We start from the raw sequence: 27,500 nt of genomic DNA, 5'->3' as shown, positions 1-27,500 counted from the left end.
GTGTCTGGTCCACACTGATGCTACATTAATGAAGCTGGATCTGTGTGTCTGGTCCAGACTGATGCTACATTAGTGAGGCTGGATGTGTGTGTCTGGTCCAGACTGATGCTACATTAGTGAGGCTGGATGTGTGTGTCTGGTCCAGACTGATGCTACATTAATGGGGCTGGATGTGTGTGTAAGCAGGGTTCTTTGGTGGCGGAGCAGGTCAGATTCTGCTGGGCGTGTGAACACCACCCCCCTACTGGTCAGAGAAAGGGGAAGGAAAGTGTGCGCTAAGTTGTGTTTGTTGTCGGCTTACAGTATTTTTCTGAGGCTCAATAACTCTGCATACTTTTAGCTGCTCCTCTGTCCCTCCTCCTCCTCCTCCCCCCTCCTCCCCTCTCACCCCCTCCTCTCTCCTCCTGTAGCCAGCGGTGATGACCCAGTTAGCTGGCACTGGCTGCCCTCACTTCAAAAGCTGTGCCAGAGCTGGCTGGCTGACTAGCTGTCTGCCTGGCTGGCTGACTGGCTATCTGACTGGCTGGCTGACTGGCTATCTGAGTGGCTGGCTGGCTGGCTGGCTATATGGCTGGCTGGCTGACTGGCTATCTAGCTGACTGGCTGGCTGGCTGACTGGCTATCTGGCTGACTGGCTGGCTGGCTGACTGGCTATATGGCTGACTGGCTGGCTGGCTGACTGGCTATATGGCTGACTGGCTGGCTGACTGGCTATATGGCTGGCTGGCTGACTGGCTGACTGGCTATATGGCTGACTGGCTGGCTGGCTGACTGGCTATATGGCTGACTGGCTGGCTGGCTGACTGGCTATATGGCTGGCTGGCTGACTGGCTGGCTGCCTTCACAAATGGCAGGAATTCATCTGGAATGGTAGATAAGCCAAAGTCGACTGTGATTCCAAAGGTTACGCTCTAGTCTCTGTTTTTTGAGGGCTGTGTCTGAGATCATACAATAATACATTTTTCGTATCCCAATAGAGGATTTCGGTCAATAATGGTGCTCTGTAAGAATTTATAAACACCCCGTTTTCAGGTCAATCTTCCAAAGCCCTCCTGGTGGTTGAGGGAGGTGAAATGTCCTGCGTTTCCTCATGTTGTGGTGCCTGATTCAGGCATTAAAGCTTCTTGCAGCCTAACCAGAAAAGCAGAACAACCCCCCTGGTTTAGATGTTTCTCTACTTTCTGCTGGTTAGTTGGACTGAGAGGAGTGGGACAATGAGTGAGATTGCTTATATTAATCTCACCATGTCCAAAATTATTCTTTCTATGACCCCGAAATAAGCAAGAAAGTCAGCCTCCTTTCACACATCATTAAGGGAGGCATGTTGACAACACCTCCCCATGGACAATAACACATCCCGCAAACCACACATCTCTCATATGTATCAACTCCAAACACCATAACATCGCCCATTTCTTTTGAGATTGCACCCTCAAACAATCCTCACCTGAATCTTCTCAAGCCAAGATGCCCGCTGTGGCCCGCTGTGAACGGAGGCCTGTTGTCTGTCTGATCCCGTTGTGTTCTGCCTGCTGCTTTAGATCGACGCTGTCAATCAGAGGAGCAAGGAGTCAGAAGCTGCCTTCCTACGCGTCTACAAGAAACTAATTGATGCTCCAGGTACGACCTAGTGGTGTGTGTGTGTGTGTGTGTGTGTCTATCAGTGCTTGTGTGACTGTGATTCTTTTTATAGTTCAGATGTCAGAAATAAATATATAGAAATACATATGTCCAAAATAATAGTTATATTTTAATGATATTATAATAATAGTATAATATCTATTTGTTGTATATATATTTCTTGTATTTGTAGTACAAAAATGTTCAAGGTTTTGCACTCATGAAGTATGATGGTTGCTATCTGTTCCCTTATAACTGATCAAAAAGAAGCTCCTTTGTACAAGTAGCAAACATCAAGTGTCTGATGTATTAAGGATGCGTAACGGGAGGCCTGTTGCCTTCAGCGCTTCATACCATCACATCCAGTTTGTGTGGCAGGGATGTGACGGCTCCTCCAGTGGTCTGCGCTGTAGCAGTTGTTGCTACATACATAGTAGCTTGTATAGTACAGGCCAGACCTCACCGTACCATATTACCATGGTTTGTTGGTTGTTGCTACATATATAGTAGCTCGTATAGTATGGGCCAGACCTCACTGTACCATATTACCATGGTTTGTTGGTTGTTGCTACATACATAGTAGCTCGTATAGTACGGGCCAGACCTCACCGTACCATATTACCATGGTTTGTTGGTTGTTGCTACATATATAGTAGCTTGTATAGTACAGGCCAGACCTCACCGTACCATTACCATGGTTTCCTCCACGATATTCCTATTGTTATGTGCGATTGTATATTGTGTGTAACATATAAGTGGGGTTGAGATTCTACGCGTTGTAACTGTATGAACTGTAGGGGCTAGCACCGTAGCACCCTCTGTAGGACGACAATACTCTGAGTCAAGCTGACAATACCGCAATGCTACATCGATTTTTCCCTATTAAATAAGGAGCATTTGTATGAATCCTTGGATCCTAACTGGAATGTATACGAGCACAGCTAGCCCAAATCCTGAAGTGTCCTCTGGGCGCCACCGCTCCTCCTCAGCTCCTCCAGACACACAATGGGAGGACAGTGGGTGTGTGAGCAGAGCAATATAGACATCCCTTTCCTAACGACTTCCTCTTGCTCCTCCTGGGGGGATCACACTCATTAAGTATGCACACTCTGCCATCTCTGATCATAGGTCACTGATTTCACTCACTGCCACGCGGAGGAGCTTTGAGTCTTTATAATATATGAATATGAAAATAGGAATATGTAAAGTCAGACTCACAGTCTTACAGCCAATCTTGGCTGATTTTGCATCATTTCTTTCAGAAGAAAAACATACTGCTTGGATAGCAGTAATGTTTGAAAGTAACAGGACAATGATTACTGCGGTAGGCTACCAGGGTGTGTTTTTGTATTGTATGTTTCATTTACATCAGTGTGTCATTTACGATGAGCACAGATATTGCCACTTCTATTGTCATTCATCTTGCTTTCTCCCGTCTCCCTCCATACCCATCGGTGTCTCTGTGGGCAGAGAGTTTCAATAGAATGATGATGATGTAATTGTGTAATAATGCCAGCTGTCTCATTAAAGGCACGCATACAGCATACGGCATGCAACTGGAATTGGGGCATACAGTAATTAGCAGGGCCGCAATTAGTCCCGACTTTGCCTACTGATGAGTAGCACAGTGAGGACAAACTCACGCGCTTCAGATGACGAGGAGGCTGCTGGAAGCGAGCGTTGAATTGGAACACGACACGCACCACAAAGCAAGCAAGTGTGATCATCCCTAAAGAAGGAGCTCTTTAAAGCAGAGGCAGCTGTCCTCATTGGGGAGATGGAGATCTTTCTTTGTACGTTTGGATAATATTTTGTTCTACATAAGTATGTAAAATGGCGAAATTCCGTATATTCTAGTTGTACGTATGTATGTTGCTGTATGATGAAACCATAAAAAAATGATAGCAGACTAGCTCAAGTCGGGGTGAACAGGGCATTTCACTCCTGGCTTCATAATCGTTTCGACCGATAATGTTGCCGGATGCATGGATCTGCAAACTGTAATTGGCTACCAGCGAACAACAACTAGTATTCTCATCCCGCTGAAAAGACCGTTAAAACATCCTGTCTAAAGACCAAGCAATAGTGTTTGTTAAGGTTTTACATTACATTCTTTGCCAAATCGCATATTAAAAGCTTCATTAACTCGAGTGAATAGTTTGTCTTCAGGCGAATATCTCTGTATGGAAACAAGGCGTAACTCCACCCCCTTAAATTTATGGTTTCCGGCTCAGACTCTTCTGTAAGTTCTTCAGTAACGCAGTAGGGCTGCTGCCTCCAGACTAATGGTTAAGTTCTGTAACGCAGTAGGGCTGCTGCCTCCAGACTAATGGTTAAGTTCTGTAACCCAGTAGGGCTGCTGCCTCCAGACTAATGGTTAAGTTCTGTAAAGCAGTAGGGCTGCTGCCTCCAGACTAATGGTTAAGTTCTGTAACGCAGTAGGGCTGCTGCCTCCAGACTAATGGTTAAGTTCTGTAACCCAGTAGGGCTGCTGCCTCCAGACTAATGGTTAAGTTCTGTAAAGCAGTAGGGCTGCTGCGTCCAGACTAATGGTTAAGTTCTGTAAAGCAGTAGGGCTGCTGCGTCCAGACTAATGGTTAAGTTCTGTAACGCAGTAGGGCTGCTGCCTCCAGACTAATGGTTAAGTTCTGTAACCCAGTAGGGCTGCTGCCTCCAGACTAATCGTTAAGTTCTGTAACGCAGTAGGGCTGCTGCCTCCAGACTAATGGTTAAGTTCTGTAACCCAGTAGGGCTGCTGCCTCCAGACTAATGGTTAAGTTCTGTAACGCAGTAGGGCTGCTGCGTCCAGACTAATGGTTAAGTTCTGTAACCCAGTAGGGCTGCTGCCTCCAGACTAATGGTTAAGTTCTGTAACGCAGTAGGGCTGCTGCGTCCAGACTAATGGTAGATTAATTAATTGTCAACACCATTCTGACATTCTTTGGGGGCAGAAGTTCCTTTAAACTTTTAGATTGCCGTTTCTAAAATGTACTCGGCCTCGGTAATGAATAGAAAAATCCATACTCTAACTGAATATTTTAGGCAAATTAGACAGTGTTGGCATTTGGAAGACTTTAGGCAATTATTTTTGCCCCTATGGATTTTCCCGTTACCTCGCCAAGGCGATACAGCCAGTATCTCTTATCTGGTCAGATTCACAGTTTGGGCGGCAGTTGACCCCGGTCATTTACATATTTGAAATGCCATCACAAAAATGAAATTATAGTAGATGATGATACTTATGGATACACAAATATACAGTGTTCATTTGTGCAGAAAAGTTGAGATATTCTGCCTCCATATCTCAAAATGAGATATGGAGATATGGAGAAAATAGTTGACATAATTATGTTTATTTCCCCTAACCCTCACCCTTTCATTTGTGGGTATTACGTCAATAACTATCATATTAATAATGGTCAGTTCCTGCTTCTTTCTTTAAACTTCAATTAAACGCAAAATTGATGATGGGAATGTTTGCCAAATAAAAAATGTGTGTGTGTGCTATGTATTTGTGTATATGCATGCATGTGTATGGGTGTAATACAATGAAGATTTTATATGTTAAGTAACTGTTATATAAATAAGAATTTCTATCCTTCTACATCAAATGCTATGCTTGCAATTATTCTTACTATCTTACCCACGTCAATCAGACAGTTTGCCTTTCACTTGCACAGTGTCTCTACTCCCCAAAGACGCTGGATCCGGAAACCCTTATTTGGGCCGACAAATACCGTAGTTGGTCTGTTTCAAAATAGCAGCATTCAAAGTGATCAACCTACACACACACACCGCGGTAACGGCCTGTGTGTGTGTGTGTGTGTGTGTGTGTGTGTCTGTCTGTCTGTCTGTCTGTCTGTCTGTCTGTCTGTCTGTCTGTCTGTCTGTCTGTCTGTCTGTCTGTCTGTCTGTCTGTCTGTCTGTCTGTCTGTCTGTCTGTCTGTCTGTCTGTCTGTCTGTCTGTCTGTGTGTGTGTGTGTGTGTGTGTGTGTGTGTGTGTGTGTGTGTGCAGACCCAATGCCCGTGCTGGAGGCTTCCCAGCAGCTGCAGCTCTCTGCCCAGAGGATGCAGGAGGTGGAGACGGAGAACCAGAGGCTCCGGGCCGCCCTGGAGGGCTATGAGCAGGACCGGGCCCAGCTCCACAGCTACGGTACACACACTGTATATACACACACACACACTGTATATAGATCTATATAGATACACACACTGTATATAGATCTATATAGATACACACACTGTATATAGATACACACACACACACACTGTATATGGATCTATATAGATACACACACTGTATATAGATACACACACACACTGTATATAGATCTATATTAATCGCATAGTATTGGTTGGAGTTGGAGTTAACACGCGATTAATCACACTTTTAAAATTATATTTTAAATCCACTCCAATTGAAGTTAAATGAGATTATCAAATGGAATGACACATTATCATTCATACCAAATGTTCTTAATAAGCAAAAACTAGACAAAGTGATCTTGAGGGAGTTTCATTGACTCACTCAGTGTGGGCTGAATATGAAACTTATGGAACGAAATCTGGGCGCTACTTATTTGAACTACACTTGGAGTAACTGATGGTTTACAATTGTACTGATTAACTGCCTGTTTACAACTCCCAAATCGGTGGTGTTCCGTAAGTTTCATTTTTATGTTTCATATTCAATTGGAGTGGATTTAAAATAGAATTTTAAAAGTGTGATTAATCGCGAGTTAACTCACCAATACTACTGCGATTAGACTCTTTTTAAAATTGAATTGCATTTGTCAGATGTTCATCTCCTCTTTGTTTTTGGGTGTCATTCCTTTAGCTGTGAAACCCCTTTTGACCATGAGCTAACTCTGCTTAGCGCCGGCAGTATTTCATTTAGCCATTGATATTTGATTAACCCACTGCACTGTCCTGGTTGCTCTCTTTCCTCTCAACAGGCTAAGCCACTCATAATCCCTTTCTTTCATTCTTTCTTTCGTTGTTTCTTTTCTTTCTCTCTTTCTTTCTTTGTCTTTTGTCTTTTTTCTTCTCTCTCTCTCTCTCTCTCTCTCTCTCTCTCTCTCTCTCTCTCTCTCTCTCTCCCTTTGCCCTGCCAAGAAGGCCTATTGATTCCTTGTGTACATAAACGTTTGTGGTTCGATTTTACAGTTAAGGGGTAGGGAAGGGGTCCGGGGGGAGCGGTCCACATTGATTATGTGTCAGGGCGGAACACGCTGCATTAAGGGGAGGCTGTCAGCCCGTAACATGCTCTGATGTGCTCATATTGTGCTGGGCTTCATCCTGTGACCAATCTTCCACTTTGCCTTGGATTGGGCTTTTTTGTTACATATAATCTAAATGAGATGATAAGATGCCAGTGTTTTCTATTGTTTTATTTTGTAAGTATATTAAATACAGTAGCCGTGCTATTTTGTCAATGTTACTACAATTATAATATTATAAACAAATATAATAGCAGAGAAAACAGTCCAGTCCTCTTTCTGCCGCTCTCTGCCAACCCGTTTGTGAGCATTCTGCTCAGAAGCCCCATTCTTCTGTGAAGGCACCACTGAGTCGCTAACACCCTGGTGTGTGTGGATGTGTGTAGCTCTGTCTGGGGAGTGGTTCAGAGTGCGTCCAAGAGGATTAAGCTTCTCAGATATACTTACAGTATAACGCCATGGTGTGGGCGCATTTCATATTCAACATCGCTCATTATAATGCTCATACTCAACGACACGTACTGGCTTAAAAAAAAAACATCACAAAGTTGCCGTGGGCCGTAACCATGGCGATAAAACCATCCCCCTCATCCCAGAATACTCAGCCCAAAACACTTTGTTTTGAGTGCATAGTGTTTAGAATAAAGGAGAATGTACATCAGCATGTAATAATTCAAATCCCATCATTATAACCTCATGTGTTTTCTACTTCACCAAACGCAGTGTTCACAGATAGACCTGACTTATCTCCTTCTCCCTTTCTGCTTCTTCTCCTGCCCACTGTCCCGTGTCCCAGAGATGACAATTAAAGCACTTAACCAGCAGATAGAAGGGTACGAGAAGAGCTCCCGACAGACCGCCCAGCCCGGGGGCGGGCACCAGCGGCTGGGGGGAGAGGCCCTGGAGAGAGAGGCCCTGGAGGGAGAGGGCCTGGAGAGAGAGGGCCTGGAGGGAGAGGGCCTGGAGAGAGAGGCCCTGGAGAGAGAGGGCCTGGAGAGAGAGGCCCTGGAGAGAGAGGCCCTGGAGGGAGAGGGCCTGGGGGGAGAGGCCCTGGAGAGAGAGGCCCTGGAGGGAGAGGCCCTGGAGGGAGAGGGCCTGGAGGGAGAGGGCCTGGAGAGAGAGGCCCTGGAGGGAGAGGCCCTGGAGGGAGAGGGCCTGGAGGGAGAGGCCCTGGAGGGAGAGGGCCTGGAGGGAGAGGCCCTGGAGGGAGAGGCCCTGGAGGGAGAGTCAACGACAGACACGTTGGGGGCCGAGGAGGAGACACAAGAGCGAGTTTGCGCTGATGCAGAGGACCAGAGGTAAGGATCGGAGCCCCCATCCTGTGTTGTAGCTGGTGTTAAAGTGAACCTCTAGTAGTCGGGTCATGATGGCCAGATGTGCTGATATGTAATGAAAATGGAACAAAGAACTGAAATGTACAAATGTCCCTGGGGTGGACGGCGTCACACAGGACAAACACCGTCTTAATATCAACGGTTTACTGAAGCGCCGCCGAGCCTCTGAGGCTGTGGCTGTATCTCATTGAGCACTTTGACCTTTACTGGGACGCATTGGAGCCTTAGGGGCTCCCTCCCAGCCCCATGGCTCCACCTTGATCACCTGATAGGGCTGATCGAGTCCACCCATGTAGGCCACTCTATAACAGTTCTTTTTGGATGAGATGACATTTTTAGGAAGCGTTTGCTGCAGAAGTCAAACCGCAGCGACTGCAGCAAAACGCTCTTTTACTTTCTGTTAGTGTTTGAGTTGTGCAGTGGTGGGGGCTCACATCATGAATGGTGCTTTCTGGGTCTAGTTAAAACAATCAGCCATAGAGGAAATTGTTGCGTATTAGAAACTCACAGTAGCGTTACAAACACAGGCTCCCAAAGCGCCTGTACACTTAATGCACGTCACGTGTCTTTATAAAGAGGACAGACTTCAAGGGGATGGCGGAGCGGGGTAGTCTTTGATACGACAGTCCTTACTGTCTCTATTGGCATGTTTCAGTAGAATTGGGTCAACAAGTTTGGAGAACAATGGGTGTCTTATGTGTGTGTAATGTAAACCCTTTGTGTGGGTGTGTGCATGTGTGTGTGTGGATACGTTATATGTGTGTGTATGTGTGTGTGTTATATGTGTGTGTCTGGGTGTGTGGTGTATGTGTGTGTGTAATGTAAACCCTGAGCTCCATTCTTCCATTCTCAGTGAGCATAAAGAGAGAGAGCACCCTACACCGTCAGGCCAGGAGGGCGCTGACGTCACCAGCCAGCACCGACACACAGGTACACACGTCACAGCTCTGCTGTCTTATGTGGCAAAGGGCTTGCCTCAGTGCTTTTTTTTGTGGAGAAACTGAGTAAAACACTGGTGAGACACACACACATACACACACACTCACACACACACTCCCTCTGTCCGTCATGTCCTTTCACTCATGTCATTGTGCGACGTGGCCGAGTGCTGACCAGGCAAGTGTCTAACCACGCTGTCAAACTAAACCAGAGGCTGCTGCCGGCGGCCAGCATGTCCTCTGACGGTGGCCTGTCACAATGTATCACACACACACACACACACACACACACACACACACACACACACACACACTCTCTTCTCTCTCACTCTGCTGCACTGATACAAGTGATTAGGACATACTTCTGGAGCTAGGCTAATTAGCCGGTTCTAAGTCGCGCCGTGCAGTAAAAAGGACAAAGCCTTTTTAGTTCCAGTTAGTTAGATGTGTTGTTTTGGTCACAAAGGATGAGGGAACAGATGTTTACATTTCACGGTTGGGATGTGCAACGCCGAGCCAACATGGAGACTGTCCAACGTGAGGAGAGACTCAACCGTTACCATGGCAGCGCTCAGTGTGGAGGGGGAACTTCATGCATTTCCCCATAAACTGGGTTTTTTGTAAAGTAGTTATTACATCATAAAGGTGTGTGTATTTGGGTGTAGTTTGCCTCATGTGTGTCCTTGGTGTGATGCTTTCATTATATTTAGAGCTACCAACACTTCAAGGCTTGAATAAATCATACCTAATATATGGATAGAAATAATTTACCTAACGAATATCAAAATGTTGGCTCGTGGTTCATTACCCAAACTAAACCAATGTGTCTAATTACCATTCTACATTATACAAAAGCCCTGAATACACAAACACAGGTGTTTGTGTGTGTATGTGAAATACCAACCTAGTATTTTAATATTTGGGGCCAGCCATTTATATAAGTGCCATTACAAAATGTAAGTAAAGGCTTGTATAACGTTATTTCAGGTTTTTTTGGTATGTTGAATAGTGTATTTCAAAATGTTTCAAAAGAAGGCATCTGTCATTTCCCCTCTTTTAGTCAGAACATTCCAGACACAAGCAGACACTAAGGTTGGCAGTATTACTGTGAGCAGTGTGATGAGTGTGCAGAGTGCTCTGAACACTGTCCTTTGTCTCCCAGCACTTGAAGTGACGCAGACGGAGGACCTGAACAGCAAGTCTGAGGACGAGTCGACTACAGAGTGAGTTGTGTTCTCCAGTCCTAGGGCATGCCGTCACTCAGAACGTCTCTCTGTCTGATCTCAGAGTGGCAACAGCGCCACACATAACAGACTTTCACACCTTCTCCCGCTCTCCCAAAACCACCCTCTGTAACAAGTGGTGAGCGTTGTTACACTCATTACATAAAGGGGATGGAGGATCCCAACAAATCAAAGAGATGTTTGACACATCAAACATGCTTTGACCTGCAGTGACCCTTGTGATCATCATAATTATATGAATCTTATTAGCCATTTAATTTAATCTTCTCTTCTAATCTGACAACAGATATAGCCTGTGTCTATATTATTTATAGTGTCTGATTTAAGCTATCAGAATCTAATGTCTGATCTGTGAGACGACTCACATGCCATCACAAGATATATATAGACTAGTCTAGAACGGTCTCAGGGCTGCAGCCTGGGCCAGTGGCGCCTGTAGGGGGAGCTGTGACCTGCTGGGCCGTCCACATACTGGACGTCTTCTTCACAGTCCTCACAATGTTCATTTGTTCTCATTTATGTCGAAAAAAAGAACCCTTGATTGATTTGTACTCTGTGTGCTCTAGTCACAAACCACTACATCTTCTTCATTCTTTCAAGATTGAACATGTTTTCAACAACATGAAGTTATCAACCAAATGTGGCTCCCTGGTTGAGCAGGCCTGTTAATAAAGGCATGGAGACATGGCAGTGAACACATCCAGATGTCACATTATTCCCTCACCATGCCTGTTATGATTTGGGTCGCGATGCTTTGTCATTTTCAAAAAAGTGGGTCCCCAGAAAAAAAAAAGCATTGAGCTTTAAGCATTGCTCTAATAGGCCATCCAACTGTGACTCTCTCGACTGAGGATAACTCATAAAGGCAGCAGCACTTTTACCTACAACCATCAAATGCTAATGGATAACATCCATCTAAAGATGTGCAACACCAATCTGCATTTTAGATTCTACACACTGGTAGTGGATGTGTTGTGATGTCCCAACAGACACACACACACACACACACTCAGTATGTTAAGTGCTTTTGGTGTCTACATAAATGTAATGAATTATAATCATTATAATTGAAAATTATTTAAAAAATTGCGGTGGTCAGATCCTCAGTAAAGCCTAACCAATCCCAGAGCAGGACATGTGATACGTTACTACACAGTGTGAATCCATCCAGCGTCCAGAAACAGTAAGCGGCGCGGTCTACTTTAGAATATGATTCAGCTGGCTGATTACTGAGTGATGCCCCTCGCCGCCCCCCCCGCCCATCAGCCCCCTCAATCTGTCTCTGATCCCACTCTCGGGGGGGGGCATATTTCCTTACTTGTTAATTCCACATAATCCCATAAATCCAAAGGTATTTAATAATATTCTGCATCCCAGTACCTTGAATGACCCATCAGACTATAATGTGCTGTTTGGCTGGCATTAGCTCGGGCAAAGAGCTCAGTGTTAATGCCAGTGCCGTCCACTAGCCCACCTAAAGATCGAGGTGTTCAGCCTAATGCTGCTTTTTGATACTGGAGTAATGCCTGCAAAGCACTGTGAAGGGAGCTGGGGAGTACCATGTGTACCGTAGGAAAACAACAGGCTGTACGGAACAGGGGGGACACGAGGATGCTGCCCAAACTAAGCACTGCCTTGTCCCTCCATTGTGTCAAAGAATATCCTGACAGACGTCAGGTGTGATTTAGCTGTGTACTATGAGAGAGTAACTACATATTCAGGCGGTCTTTGTGTGTGCGTGTGTGCGTGTGCGTGTGCGTGTGTGTGTGTGTGTGCGTGCGTGCGTGCGTGCGTGCGTGCGTGCGTGTGTGTGTGTGTGTGTGTGTGTGTGTGTGTGTGTGTGTGTGTGTGTGTGTGTGTGTGTGCGTGCGTGTGTGTCTGCATTCGGTATGTCTTATCGGATAACAAAAAAGCATTGCAAAAATGCAGAACTACATACATATTGACTGAACATAAAGGAGCAATGCACACAATCCAGTCTCATTCTTATTACATGTATTTTGGCATGTGAAGTATCCTGACACACACACACACACACACACACACACACAGAATATCAACTCACTTTAGTTAATGGATGAAAGTAAAATAGTTACATAATTCAGATATTTATGTAACACAGTTAGAGCCACACATAAATAACATTTGCAATTTGTGCATCCAGATTTTTTAGTGACTGCAGCACTGTGTGTGTTTGTGTGTGTCTGTGTGTGTTTGTGTGTGTATGTGTGTGTGTGGGGGGGGGATTTGCATATCACTAAACACATTTTTATTCATTTTTTGATGTTGACTGCAATGACTGCAATGTTGTGCTCTCCCCCCCAGGGCGGACCACATGAAGGTGATGTCAGAGCTGGAGGGAGCCAATCAGGTGAGGCTGACCACGTGCCACAGTGGGGGCACACTTTGCTTTTTTTTTTTTTTTTTTTCGTATTTTTAGTACGAAATGTTTAATGTTCAGTATTTGGAAAAGCTTTTATTTATGTATCGTAATACCTTTAATTGTTATTGATATTAAATGTAAGATTTGATTAAAAAAGGTAATTCCTTAAACTATTTTCCTGTAGAGCATTTGACTGTTGTAGGATATTGAGTTCTAACCCTGAACTCCACACATCCAATGCTTTGCTGATAATAGATGCAGTTGGTAAAAAACGTAGAGAAAGGACAGACCCCGGACATACGGTGATCATCATTAAGGCTGTAGTGGGGAGGGCAGAGCATCTCTCTATCCAGAAGTGTATCCTCCCCAGCCCCCACTAAAGGCTGTAAAGGCCTGGGCCTGGACTGGTGTTTGTGTGTACCAGTCACCACCCGGCCCCCCAGGGGACAGTATTAGTATGACGGGCGGGGAGGTCTTTGATATCATCACAGCCCTGGGCCGGGCTAACGAGCAGGAATGGCCTGATTATGGCAGCGGTGCGTGGTGGGAGTCCCTTTAATGTGGAATGAAAACACATGGGATCCTCTTCCTGTCGTCCTCCCCATGTCTCTCTGTTCACTTCAGTGACGTTCAAAGCGCCCGTTGAATGTGAGCTTGTTTAAACTGTGTATTCCATACCTTGTACCTTGTACCTTGTAGCGTCAAAACATCATTAGAGCAGTCTCGCTCTGACCTCATTCTCTGTCTAGACTTAAACCTTCCCTGACTTAAACCCTTTTGGCAGTTAAAAATAGCGGTAGTGTTTATGGTCTACGCCATGCCTGCTGAATCGGGCCTTTGTTCTTTGCCTTTGCTTGAAGGAGAACACTCTCTTCTGGGCGATGAACTCACCACTGTAGCTCCACCTAACTGACATGAACAACAAAGCTCTCCTAACCATATCATTCCCCAAATATTTGGCTGCATAAAACAAACACAACGGTATAATGTGTCTCTCGTCAGACTCAGAGGACGAGTTTCACACGTGCCATACAAGCTCTTTGGATTCTATGTGTTGAGCTGAATTTTTTTTGTCCAAAAATAACCACTAAAAACATAAATTCACAACTTGCAAATTACATCATTTTTGTTGCGTTTGTCTGACTCCCAGACCGAATGTCCCTCATGTGGCGGGTTGAGTCTGCGGTACACATGTGTCCAAACGCATGCGTTCCAATATGTGACACTTTCAAGTGTCTTTTTATTGCACACAGTGTCCCTTCAGCAGAGGCTCCCCCTACAAGAGGGAGATGACTTGCTTCATGAATTATGCTAAATAGTTTACATTTGATTAATATCATCACCGTGGTACAATTTATTGTTAACCTTATTATTTCTGACCTTCAGAAAAATGTCTTATCATCTCAAAGGTCACATTTTAATAATTACATAAAGATACTATTTTTAAAGGTTGCTTTTATTAAACACCTCGGTCAGTTAATAAGACATTGCTGGGCACTGTAATTTGTCCATCATTTAAACATCATGCATTTAACGATCATTAACAGTGTCATTAAGTGTCAACAACAAACATACTAATCATCATGTACTTACATCAAAGACAACGCATAAGTAAATATATAAAGTCACAATGGAATACCAAATTAAGCAACAATAAATGTAAATGACAGTATATTTGTATTTACAGTGTTAAGCCCAGAGCACAGCACGGATTTCGGTTATATATTTGGAGTGCCACCCAAAACAGAAACAGTATATATATACCTTAAATACTCACTTCGACTCAAGTCAAGTAGTACAACATTTATTAAAATACAGTACAGTGTAAAGAAAACGCTTTGTGTGTGAGCTGGGGCGGACACAGAGCCTGGTCCATCCCCATGTCCCCTCCTCGTCTGGACAGAGAGCAGACGCTGCAGAGAGGGAGGCCCGCGCGCTACGGGACCAGCTGACCTGGGCCCACCGCTCCCTGCAGCTCGCCACGCAGGTCCAGAAAGCCCCGGATATGGTGCGTACACCCGTCCCTCGGCCCAGGACACTGGACTCGATTGTCTCCAGAACCTCACTAGTTCAGACGGGAAGAGGCCTCTGCACATGTTCAGTATGAGACCGAGCTGGAGTCCTGCTGACCACCTTCTTTATATATATTATATATCGTTATGTGTGTCTTACAGTGAACCTTCTTTAGGGCTGTTCTGTGTGTCTTACAGTGAACCTTCTTTAGGGCTGTTCTGTGTGTCTTACAGTGAACCTTCTTTAGGGCTGTTCTGTGTGTCTTACAGTGAACCTTCTTTAGGGCTGTTCTGTGTGTCTTACAGTGAACCTTCTTTAGGGCTGTTCTGTGTGTCCGTCCTTTTACAGTGAACGCCGTTGTTCCTTGCGATTAGTTTTTCCCCCACATCAATAAAATGAGTACACATCCTGTCGCTGAACCGGACAACATGAACTCACTACACATTCCACACCATGTCCATTTTGAGAAGCGTAATTTATTTGAATGGCAGCAAGGCGGGTTCTTTAATAAATGGGTTGGATCAATCCTAATTGGGTATCTTTGTCATCATGGTGACTATGTTGTAGGCCATGACATAATGCATTCATAGTGGTAGACTACAGTCAAACACCTTTCATTATTGCTATCAGGCGTTCATCTCCATAGCAGTCAGTGCTAGAATGTTTACTGCAGGTTTTGACAACATCACGGTGGGCAGTCGTATCAACTGTTTCCTTTTGAATGCCATCTTTCTTCAAAAGAGTGATGGCCTACATTTAGTTATGGGACAGAGAAACCACCGCCAAACGCTGGCTGTATTAAAGTATGCACACTCAAAGTTAAACACCATTATGTTTGAATCCTCTATATAAATACCAGGTTGAGGGTTGAGTCCACCCGTCGTTTTCACAGGCTCTATTCTTTTTGGAAAATGTTGCATCGTGTTGCCCAGCATCTAGTAAATAGTTTGGCACGAAAGGAATGTGAATTCTCTAAAGAGTTTCACTAAATTGAATTTCCCCTACTAGGCATCAAAACTTATTCAATGAAAAAAAACGATGTCGCAAAAAATCCACAGCATCTTGAGGATTGATGTACTGGCACTGTAGTACTGTAGTACTGTAGCACTGTAGTACTACCTGGACCCTTAGGATACTCACTACACCGCTATAGGAAGATCTTTTTCAGTTCAAAAAAGAATCCCAGATGTTCCAGGTCTTCCTAGGTCTTAAAGACAAAGATCATATTGCACAGTGGGTTTTACTGCTAAAAATACCTTGTTGTATCCATAGCCTTTTACTGAGACTTCCACTGACGTCCACCATGAGTATCCACCGCTATGGCCCTGATGACATGACAGAAGAAATATGCGGGTTCTACAACCTCGTTTTTATCAAGATTGCATCAAGATCCAAAACACTGCCCTTGATATGTGCCCACACACACTGCCCTTGATATGTGCCCACACACACTGCCCTTGATATGTGCCCACACACACAGGTTTCAGCTCGGTGCCACACCCAATTTCCGAGAATGGGCGGTGTCCCAGTTTACGTTGCTTCGGATAATGTCACAAATTAAATTTAATAATAGAAATGAAACGGCTAGGGATCGCAAAATAAGTAGGCACAGCGAGACGATGTTCCCCAGAAATGTGTGTGTGACTCCCTCCTGGCTTCATATTGGTGGGCAACAAGTGGCGGGTGACAGCGCTTCCACCACAGAGTCTGTCTAGACCAGACCCCAACATCCATCTTCTAGATTGAATTTGGCATACATCACTTCCAGATGTTCCAGATCCAGAACATCTCTCGCACAACTGTGAGAAAAACATAAATTTCTGCACTCGCGATCTCACCACCGCCTCCAATCACGATTGAAAGACCAATTCAAGACACTTGTGTTGTGGCTGAACGCCAGAGGTGCCCTCCTCACAGCCGCCGGTCTCCCCCCTCAGGAGCAGGCCCTGGAGGTGCTGTCGCGCTCAAACCTGGAGGTGGAGCTCAGCGCCAAGGAGCGGCAGGTGCTGCAGCTGACGGAGGACGTGAAGACGCTGCACGCCAGCCTGGGCCGTGTGAGGGACACCTCCGCAGAGCAGATCAGCCAGCTGAGGCGAGAGCTGGAGGCCCGCGAGGCCGCGCTCAAGGTGGGTCGGCCGACCAGCGGACAGCTGATGTGTGTTGATGTTGGGTCACAGGGTCAGTGAATCATTTGAAACCAGTCATGGAAATCAACTGGAAAATGATCAAATGTATCAAAGGACTTTGAGGAAAGCTGTCATGTGAAATGAAAATCAGCCGAATCCGAATGGCTTACGTTCAAATTATTTCTCCAGAACCTGAACGATAAGAGATGCATATGAAAATCACTCCCGGTGTATTTTGAATGTCAAATAGTAACATTCTGTTTTTAACAACAGTCCCTGACCCCTCAACGCTTCATGGCTGTGATGTTGTGTTGAGTATTTGCTGATCTAGCTCATTAATGAAGGAGAAGGAGCTGTCCTCTATAATGTCCTTGCCCATTATGTTGTCCACCCTTTATATGTACATTAACCGAATGGCATTGCTTCAGCATTTTACCTGAACATTTTGTCTTCATCTCTCCACACAGCGACTGGAGGAGAAGCTTGGAGAACAAGCAGACTACGAGAACATCAAGAAAGACCTCTGGTAGATACCTCAACCTAAACCTACCTAACCCTAAAACAACCTATTGAGGAGGAAACATGATGGAAAGGCTTACCTAGTGGATTCGCCTGGTCCAAATCTCAACCGGTCTCAAACTGTCCTCAATGGTTCAGTTCATGCTATTGCATGAGTCACCTGTTTCTGGCTGTTTTGGGTTCCCCAGGTAACGGCAACAATACGCCATCAGATATCCGTCCGCAACCACCCCCTCAAAGTCAGACTGTAGTGGAGATAGGGTAGTGTGAGCAGCCATACAGCCCTGCCTATTAAGAAAGGGCCTCTTTGTGGACAGTGAGGGGGACCAGCTCTGACTTGGTGTTGGCCTTAGAGCTCTGTTGCAGTGTACTCTTTAAATGGTTGCTGTATTGATTCATACCGGGCCAATCATTGACCTGAAGATGTAATCCTTCAGTTGGATCGAGGCCACAGCTGATTGGCTAACCAGAGCTCTGCTTATTAGGTGAGTGCTGCATGCAGCGCTCACCTATTGTTCTTCTTAAGTTGTATTCTAATGTCATCTTATTTACTGTCAGTGTGTTCTTAAAGGTCCCATGGCATGCTACTTTATGGATGATTTAATAGAGCTGTTAGTGGGCCCCTAATACAGTACTTGAAGACGTTCAAGAGCTTCAGCCTTGGTGCAGAGTTACAGCCACTACGAGCCAGTCCCACAATGAGCTCTCCACAAACGCGCCGTTTTTAGAGGCGGGTCAAGGTGGAGGGTGGGGGCGTGGCCCTGAGCAGCTTGTTGCCACGGTACCATGCACTAGTGATTACAGTGGAACACTGAACACTCCGGGTGCTCTACATCTAAATAATATCATATTATATTTAGATATCTATATAATATCATATATATTATCATGGTCAAAAGCTGTTTGGGCCTCCGGATGATATTATGAATCTCAAACGACTGCGTCGGGTTCTCAGACGCCTCTGGTTCTTCCACTTCCACGTCAATATTAAGTACAGACTGAACCGCGAAATGGAGGAGAAAGGGATCGTTGCCCGGGGTTGTCTCGGGTTCGCCCTGCTGCCCGCTACCGCGGCAGCGGGGCTCCGGCGGGAGACAACCCCGGGCAGCGTTCAGCGGGCAGCAGGGCTCCGGCGGACAATCCTGGGCAACATTCCTTTTCTCCTCCATGTCGCGGTTCCCAATTCCTTCTCAACCATGGCCGAGATAACCCCCACTACGAGTCTCGTTGTGGAAATACCAGAGACCTCAGAGAACCCGACACAGTCTGGTCTTTTCACCAAATGGGAGCTTTATGCAGGCTTGCGTTATTGCGTTGTTGCGTGTTATGCGCCATAGCACCAACAGCAGAACGGTTATCCAAATAACAAAGAACACTTGCGTTACTCAGTGTGTGTATTCACACATGTGGCGCTCGTACGGTCCTAGCTCATTGTCTCATTGGCGGGCCAAATTCTCTGGGCGGGCCAAGCAGAGAAAGGGGAGGTAACCTGGACCCATATGTCGACATATGGGGCCAGATCCCAAATCCACGTGTTTGAGCCTTCATTTTTTCAAAGGCGGAGCAGGATACCTACTGCTCGTTTTACACCTAATGCCATTTATAGCTACTGGGGGACCATAGGGAGGCTAGGGGAACTCATATCAATGTTAGAAGACCTCATAAAGTGAACATTTCTTTAACACAGACCTTTTGAGGTTTGTGTGTGTGAGAGATAGATGAGAGGTTCCTTGTATACCACATACTGTCATAGTTAATAATCAGGTTGCGTTTAGGTGTGTATTTGTGTGTTTGCCATTGCAGAAGTAGGCCTATATGATTTATCAGATTTCTGGCAGTATTCGTTTTTGGCAGGTTTTTGGTTGAGTGTTTTTTTGTCTATAGTTGAGCTGGAAATTGCCAACAGAACAGCTCAGCTATTCTATATTTTATCTCAAATGTGTCTCAAACATTCAAACTTCATCACATTAGCTATTCGTTTAACTCTTCACTTTATTTGTCTCCAACCATTTTTAATGTTTTAAATGGTGTGCATGTTTACATTGTTTACTCCATTTAGACTCTGTTCAAATCCCTTCACTTGATTTAAGCCATTTCACATTTCTTTACTTTTTAAAGGTCCCATGCTACTTTATGGATGCTTTAATAGTGGGCCCCTAATACAGTACTTGAAGACGTTCAAGAAATTCAGTCTTGGTGCAGAGTTACAGCCACTACGAGCCAGGCCCACAATGAGCTCTCCACAAACAGGCCGTTTTTAGAGGCGGGTCAAGGTGGAGGGTGGCGGTGTGTGGGGGCGTGGCCCTGAGCTGCTCAGGGCCACACCCCCACACACCCCCACACCCCCATGGACGATGTCATCGTCCATCGTGATGTCTGACTGACATCACGATGGAGAGCCACCATCGTGATGCCCCCCCCGTCTGACACACACTAATCCTTTAGTCTCTTCTATAGTTAACCTAAAAACTTTTCAGGGATTGCTCTGTAAATTAAATTGAGAATATAACTAATGCATATGCATGCTATTTTAAATACGGTAGCAAATGTGCGATCCTGTAGACCCGCTCAATTCCAGAGAGAATTGCCAGAGAATATTTACGAAAATATCTGTTTTAGTGCGTGTATGTTAAATTAAATGGTTTTATATCTTAAACAAATTCCGTTGCAAATAGGAGGCGCACAGAATCAATATCCTAATTTAAAAAAAGTAGTCGGCCAACGCAGACACATTTTGCAGATTGTAAATTGACATGAGACATTGTAAACGTTCACACTCCTGCTCTATGCTCTGTGATATTTTGTTTATCATCATTTCTACTAACTTCTGCGAGGCGCACATAGTGGTCATGTAGATGGGTCGTCTGCCCGTCTAATGCGCGGATCACACATGAGCAGATCACAGCGTCAGTGGTGTCCCTTGGCTGTCCACTCATCAGGTCTAAATCCAGTAGTCCCCTTTGTAGTAACCAACGCCATTGTTTCAACTCAAAGCTTGCGTTATTGTGTTGCATGTTATTCGCCAAAACACAAACAGCAGAACAGTAATCCAAATAACAAAGAAGTGTACACTTGTGTAACAGTGTGTGTATTCACACACATGTGGCGCTCGCACGGTCCTAGCTCATTGTCTCATTGGCGGCCAAATTCTCTGGGCGGGCCAAGCAGAGAAAGGGGAGGTAACCTAGACCCATATGACGACATATGGGGTCAGATCCCAAATCCGCGCATCTGAGCTTTCATTTTTTCAAAGGCGGAGCAGGATACCTACTGCTCGTTTTACACATAAAGCCATTTTTAGCCACTGGGGGACCATAGGCAGGCTAGGGGAACTCATTAATGTTAAAAAACCTCAAAGTGACATTTTCATGCCATGGGACCTTTAATCTATGTGGCTTTACTAAAACATATTTTCAACCTCATTTTGCGCTACAGCATTTACCGTATTTTCTGCAGGAGATGCATTTTCTAGTTTCAAGGTGGCACTTTAATTGGGCGAGTTGAGTCTGCCTCTGACCTCGGCCTCCTGTCTCCGTTCTATAAAGTAACGTACAAACTGGATATGGAGACAAACTGTTTCAGTGAGACTTTAACACGCTGATGTTTCTGCTATTGACCATGAAATACCTTTTTTCTTTTGCTATAAATATGTATGTTATATGTTTATGCATACTGTGTGTATGTGCGTTCCTGTGTGTGTGTGTGTGTGTGTGTGTGTGTTTTTCCCTGTGTGTGTGTGTATGTGTTTTAATCATGTATTTTATATTGAAAAATGAGCATTCTGATGATGGTGATGTTTTGTAAAGGGACACTCCTTAGGGACATTTTGAGGGGTTTAGATTTATACTCCTAAAATGACAACACTGGCCTCCTTTGTCTGGTGCAGGGTGTCGGGTTCGTCTGTTCCAGACGCTATCAAAGCTGTCTTAATAAAGGTTGGCTGATGAGCTGCTGCCGGGTTGCTGCACTGCTAATGTTTCGGGACCACACTTGGATTATTTGTGCCAGATATATAATAGGCTTCACAAAAGAAAATGCCAGAGTCGTCTCCATTTCAGAGTGATATTCCCCCCGGTTACTGAACGCTGACATCATGACATCCTTTCAATTCTGCTGATGGACCACAAAATGTTTTTGTCTTTTTACCGGGAAATGTGTGAAGCTAGCATGTTGCTTTTTTTCGTATTCTTCTCTAGTCTTCTGCTGGAGATCGTTGTTATCCGATTGTTTATTTAAATATAAAATCACAGTGACTAAGCATCAAAGTGAAGACTGGATAGAGCTGCCCAATGGTGATTTTCTGATAAATGCTACATAATTGAGACTAGGTAGTTACAGGGCTGAGGTGATGAAAAGCGACTAAAGCCATTGGATGACGTTGTTTTCTTTGTTTCATACAGTTCTCGCAAGTCAACAGAGTCTGGAACGTCAAAGTGTTTGTCAGCTCAGGTATGGGCGCTCTGGAGCACATGTTCCCTGAATGGTTCCAGCCTGGCCGTTGCTAACCAGGGTGCTTCTCTTCTCCAGGACTTGAAGCCCATGGACCTGTTATTACAGGAGAGGAGTCAACGCCTGAAGCTAGAGAAGGCCTCTCTGAACCACAACAATAGTGACAGTTTGAGTGGTAAGCAGACGACCACCACACACAGCACTTATGGATGGAAGAATTATCAATGAACTAAAGCAATAAATGATCTAAAAACACAAAATGAACATATCAAAGAGGGATGTATCCACCACACACCCACCAAATAATTGTAGTTATTGAAAGGTCTCCATAATAAGAGAGTATGGACAGCAGTCACTGGCTGGGCTGCGCCGCCAGGAGGGCAACTCAACTCCACACATTAATTGATCAACTTCATAACTTTAATTACATCATTTGAATATCGACATCGGATTTCTGTCTATAACTTTACCTTTTAGACTTAGATAATCAAGATAATGGTGATGGTCGAGGGGTTGAAAAGTAGAGACTGCCATGCTGCGCCCTGCCCACTCGAAACACTGTTATGGGGGAGAAGAGAAAACAAGAAGGTCCTTCAGCACACAGCTCCTAGAGGCTGTGAGTCCACTGATTAGTCATCAGTGCACAAACACACCCTGCTCACAGAGACTACCACCATGCTCTCACGTACCCGGAGCACGCCTCTGCCCTGGGATCAAGTCAGCCACACATCCTCTCACCCACAGTCAGGGAAAATCTATTTCAACCCAAAAGCCCAAAATGTGATCTCATTGTGCAGCACACAGACGCGGGCGCGGGCCGCTGCCAGGGACCAGAGGAATGTCAGGTTGAGAAGAGCTGAGATGGTATCTGGGCCCGCGGTCGGCACGCTGCCAGACCTTATTGAAGTTGGGGAGCGTTTGGAGTTCTTTAGTTCCTACATCTGTGAACAGCATGCCTCCAGGGCTCCAGACGGAAGTCTGGCAGGCAGACAGGAAACACTGCCAGCAAATTGCAGACAGAAGCAGAAGAGCTCTTGAGCGCAGGGGGAAGGCAAAATAACACTAACTAGAGAGGAGAGAAGGAAAAAAAGGAGCATTCCCCGGTGTGCAGAGTTGGACTGAAAGATCAGGTCCACTGTATCAGCTGGAGTAACGCAAACAATAAGAGGAAACAAGCACTTTGGTGGCCGTTGTTTGGAACACTTCCACCAACTGGTGCTATTGAACTGCTCAGAGCTGTGGATTATATGAATGGACTCCTCCGGATGTCTGGAGGTCTTTGGTTTGAACAAGAAGAACTCTATAGAGAGCTATAGAAGTGCTTACTTCACAGTTCACTGGATTAGAACATCTTTTCAATCTTTAGAAACACTTTAGATTCTTACAGAAAGTAGCTCAGCGTTCATCCTCGTTATGCCACCAGTAGGACACCTGGATGCTGGCCAGGGGCCTGATGTAGGGGGGCTAGCCAGGGGCCTGATGTAGGGGGGCTGGCCAGGGGCCTGATGTAGGGGGGCTAGCCAGGGGCCTGATGTAGGGGGGCTGGCCAGGGGCCTGATGTAGGGGGGCTAGCCAGGGGCCTGATGTAGGGGGGCTAGCCCCAGGGGCCTGATGTAGGGGGGCTGGCCAGGGGCCTGATGTAGGGGGGCTAGCCAGGGGCCTGATGTAGGGGGGCTAGCCCCAGGGGCCTGATGTAGGGGGGCTAGCCCCAGGGGCCTGATGTAGGGGGGCTGGCCAGGGGCCTGATGTAGGGGGGCTAGCCAGGGGCCTGATGTAGGGGGGCTAGCCAGGGGCCTGATGTAGGGGGGCTGGCCCCAGGGGCCTGATGTAGGGGGGCTAGCCCCAGGGGCCTGATGTAAGGGGGTCGGCCAGGGGCCTGATGTAGGGGGGCTGGCCAGGGGCCTGATGTAGGGGGGCTAGCCAGGGGCCTGATGTAGGGGGGCCAGCCAGGGGCCTGATGTAGGGGGGCCAGCCAGGGGCCTGATGTAGGGGGGCTAGCCCCAGGGGCCTGATGTAGGGGGGCTAGCCAGGGGCCTGATGTAGGGGGGCTGGCCAGGGGCCTGATGTAGGGGGGCTAGCCCCAGGGGCCTGATGTAGGGGGGTAGCCAGGGGCCTGATGTAGGGGGGCTAGCCAGGGGCCTGATGTAGGGGGGCTGGCCAGGGGCCTGATGTTGGGGGGCTAGCCAGGGGCCTGATGTAGGGGGGCTAGCCCCAGGGGCCTGATGTAGGGGGGCTGGCCAGGGGCCTGATGTAGGGGGGCTGGCCAGGGGCCTGATGTAGGGGGGCTGGCCAGGGGCCTGATGTAGTGGGGGCTGGCCCCAGGGGCCTGATGTAGGGGGGCTAGCCAGGGGCCTGATGTAGGGGGGCTAGCCAGGGGCCTGATATAGGGGGGCTGGCCAGGGGCCTGATGTAGGGGGGCTAGCCAGGGGCCTGATGTAGGGGGGCTGGCCAGGGGCCTGATGTAGGGGGGCTAGCCAGGGGCCTGATGTAGGGGGGCTAGCCACTCTCTCACTTTCTCACTTCCTCGACTGCCTTGAAATAAGTGTGTTATTTTAATATGCACCAGAACGGTCAATCTTGTATAAATTCTTCATTGCCGGTCAAATAATAATATATAATAATATATAAATAATATATAATATAAATATATAAATAATATATATAATAATAATAATAATAATAATAATGCATGTATTTTGTGTCGCACGTTTTCAAAAGACGCTTCTCTGAACATCAGACAAATGACGTAGATCTGGCACTATAATAATATTCAGATGACGTAGATCTGGCACTATAATAATATTCAGATGACGTAGATCTGGCACTATAATAATATTCCAGTGGATTTGTCTCATATTTGCTGCATATATTTGCATGTGGCCTGCATTGTTTCCCCACACTCCCATGATGCTTTGCTCCTCCAGCGGCGTCAGGGCAGAAAGTGACGGAGGCGCTGCAGCACCTCCTCTCCAACCCCATGATGAACCACCAGAGCCGGCAGGACTCCCCCCCTCCTCCGCCTTCCTCCCAGCTGCTGGTGCGCACCAACAGCTCCGCCAAGTCTTCCAGCGAGGAGCCCCTCAGAGCGGCCAACGGCACCCACCACTTCTCCCCCACGGGCGTGGGCATCGTGGGGGGCCAGGACTTCTTCACTCCGGCCTCAATGGCCACCATGGGGAGTGCAGCCTTCCCGCTGTCTGGGAAGATCGCCCTGAACTCCCTCCTCCACCGGCAGCTCATGCAGACCTTCTACTCCAAGGCGCTGCAGGACTCGTCCTCGGGCGCCGGGCTGCTCTTCTCCCCCGCCGCCCACTACCAGCCGCCGCCCGGGCCCCACCCCGCCGCCCACAGCCAGCCGCCGCCCTCCACGGCCAGCCCCGACGCCAATGGCCCGGTGCCGTCCCCCAGCCAGTCGGAGGGGGCCGGGAGCGCCTCGGAGGGGGAGGACATGGACACGGCGGAGATCGCACGGCAGGTGAAGGAGCAGCTGATCAAGCACAACATCGGCCAGAGGATCTTCGGCCACTACGTGCTGGGCCTGTCCCAGGGCTCGGTCAGCGAGATCCTGGCCCGGCCCAAGCCCTGGAGCAAGCTCACCATCCGGGGCAAGGAGCCCTTCCACAAGATGAGGCAGTTCCTGGCTGACGAGCAGAACATCCTGGCGCTGCGGAGCATCCAGGGCCGACAGAGAGGTGAGGGGGACGGTGGGTCAGAGAGGTGAGGGGGACGGTCAGAGAGGTGAGGGGGACGTGGGTCAGAGAGGTGAGGGGGACGGTCAGAGAGGTGAGGGGGACGGTCAGAGAGGTGAGGGGGACGGTCAGAGAGGTGAGGGGGACGGTCAGAGAGGTGAGGGGGACGTGGGTCAGAGAGGTGAGGGGGATGTGGGTCAGAGAGGTGAGGGGGACGGTCAGAGAGGTGAGGGGGACGGTCAGAGAGGTGAGGGGGACATGGGTCAGAGAGGTGAGGGGGACGGTCAGAGAGGTGAGGGGGACGTGGGTCAGAGAGGTGAGGGGGACGGTCAGAGAGGTGAGGGGGACGGTCAGAGAGGTGAGGGGGACGTGGGTCAGAGAGGTGAGGGGGACGGTCAGAGAGGTGAGGGGGACGTGGGTCAGAGAGGTGAGGGGGACGGTGGGTCAGAGAGGTGAGGGGGACGGTCAGAGAGGTGAGGGGGACGTGGGTCAGAGAGGTGAGGGGGACATGGGTCAGAGAGGTGAGGGGGACGGTCAGAGAGGTGAGGGGGACGTGGGTCAGAGAGGTGAGGGGGACGGTGGGTCAGAGAGGTGAGGGGGACGGTCAGAGAGGTGAGGGGGACGTGGGTCAGAGAGGTGAGGGGGACGGTCAGAGAGGTGAGGGGGCTGCGGGTCTGTCCTGCTCTGATCTGCTGCTTCTCTCATTAGCATACGGACAGGTTTTAGTTTCAGATGATGAATGCTGCATGGGGCGGTGGGGGGGAGACCAATCACATCACATTCACCGATCTCCATGACTTCATTTCTTGTCATAATACCCAGAAGGGGGCGGGGGGAGGGAATCATTGAAGCTATGATAGCCAAGTCCCAGAGACGGTTTGTCAGAAGAGAACAATGGCGCTTTGTGTATTCATACTTGCTTTGTCCACATATTTTTTGGTTTGCTACCATTCTCCGGTTTGAGACCGGATTGTAACGGATTGAAGAAACGTTAGCAGTTAGCAGTTGGCAGTGAACTCTGACATTAGGATGAGCTAACGTTAGCGTCCCAGTGGAACCTGAGGGTTGATTTAAAGTGTTTGAAACACCTGCCCTGCTGGTGGACAGCGACGGCGTGGATGACATTGTCCATTGAAGGGGTTTCACTGAGTCCTGGTGTGACCTCAGGGGTCACACGCAGCAGGGTGAGGCTCTGACGGCCGTCCGGAGCTCAGCCTCAGGTCCAGGAGGAGGAGATGACATCTGAAGGGCTGCAGCAGCAGGACCCACACAGCTTGTCTGCATTACATTCACATGTGTTTAAGCTTCTGCCCAATTTTTTTTCCTTTAACCAAAAACACATTGCACGGTTTAGCAGTCAGAATCTTTCGCAAATGTTTATTTTTGGGACAAGAAAGCGTAACGCGAAGCGAACAGTAGGAAATTGAAATTAATCTTGTTGCCAGCCTTGGTCTTGTTGCCAGCCTTGGTCTTACGTGTAACATTTATAACGTGCCCTTTTCAGTTTGACACGTTGATGGAAGCCTTCTGTGGGCCGTGGGCCAGCAGAAAGACACACCTGGTCTCATTCACAGATGATGGGAAGACGTTTCTCAATTAGCCTTCAGTTGTTCAAACTCTTTCTGTGGACCCTGCTTTGGGGGACTTGACTATACATTAGGATGTGGAACTGTAGATTTTCTCTTCAGGTGTACACTTTTGTTAAGTCATTCATATACTTAATACTCTAGTATAGTCTTCGGTTTGGCTGTGTGGGAAAGAGGAAGGTCTGTGTTAGTGTTTAGTGTCACTTGTTGAATGAACCTGTGTAAATAGTACACCGTTGTCAGGTCATTATCTCAGGGACTTCCCCCTACGGGTGTTATATTGGAATACGTATCAGTTGCTCATGTTGTCGGTATTCCTGGAGTCACATTTTTTTTTAATTTTAACGCAAGCCGTATTTTACGGTTTGCAGATAGCAGGA

At 47.1% G+C, this 27,500-nt stretch overlaps 1 protein-coding gene across 1 annotated transcript in view; it reads left to right on the top strand.

Annotated features, from left to right (window-relative positions):
- Positions 1-27,500, top strand: part of cux1a (cut-like homeobox 1a) — a gene marked incomplete at its 3' end in the record, with an annotated part of 96,088 nt that overhangs the window by 53,324 nt on the left and 15,264 nt on the right. The window contains 13 exon segments of the mRNA XM_084474222.1: positions 1,542-1,620; positions 5,636-5,773; positions 7,636-7,751; positions 8,016-8,137; positions 9,027-9,103; positions 10,274-10,334; positions 12,681-12,726; positions 14,642-14,746; positions 16,689-16,877; positions 17,345-17,403; positions 21,797-21,845; positions 21,924-22,020; positions 24,770-25,537. Coding sequence (XP_084330348.1) covers positions 1,542-1,620; positions 5,636-5,773; positions 7,636-7,751; positions 8,016-8,137; positions 9,027-9,103; positions 10,274-10,334; positions 12,681-12,726; positions 14,642-14,746; positions 16,689-16,877; positions 17,345-17,403; positions 21,797-21,845; positions 21,924-22,020; positions 24,770-25,537 — 1,906 coding nt within the window.

Source organism: Micromesistius poutassou (assembly GCF_964030765.1).
Source record: "Micromesistius poutassou genome assembly, chromosome: 10".
Classification (NCBI taxonomy): domain Eukaryota; kingdom Metazoa; phylum Chordata; class Actinopteri; order Gadiformes; family Gadidae; genus Micromesistius; species Micromesistius poutassou.
This window is presented reverse-complemented; position numbering and strand designations above follow the sequence as displayed.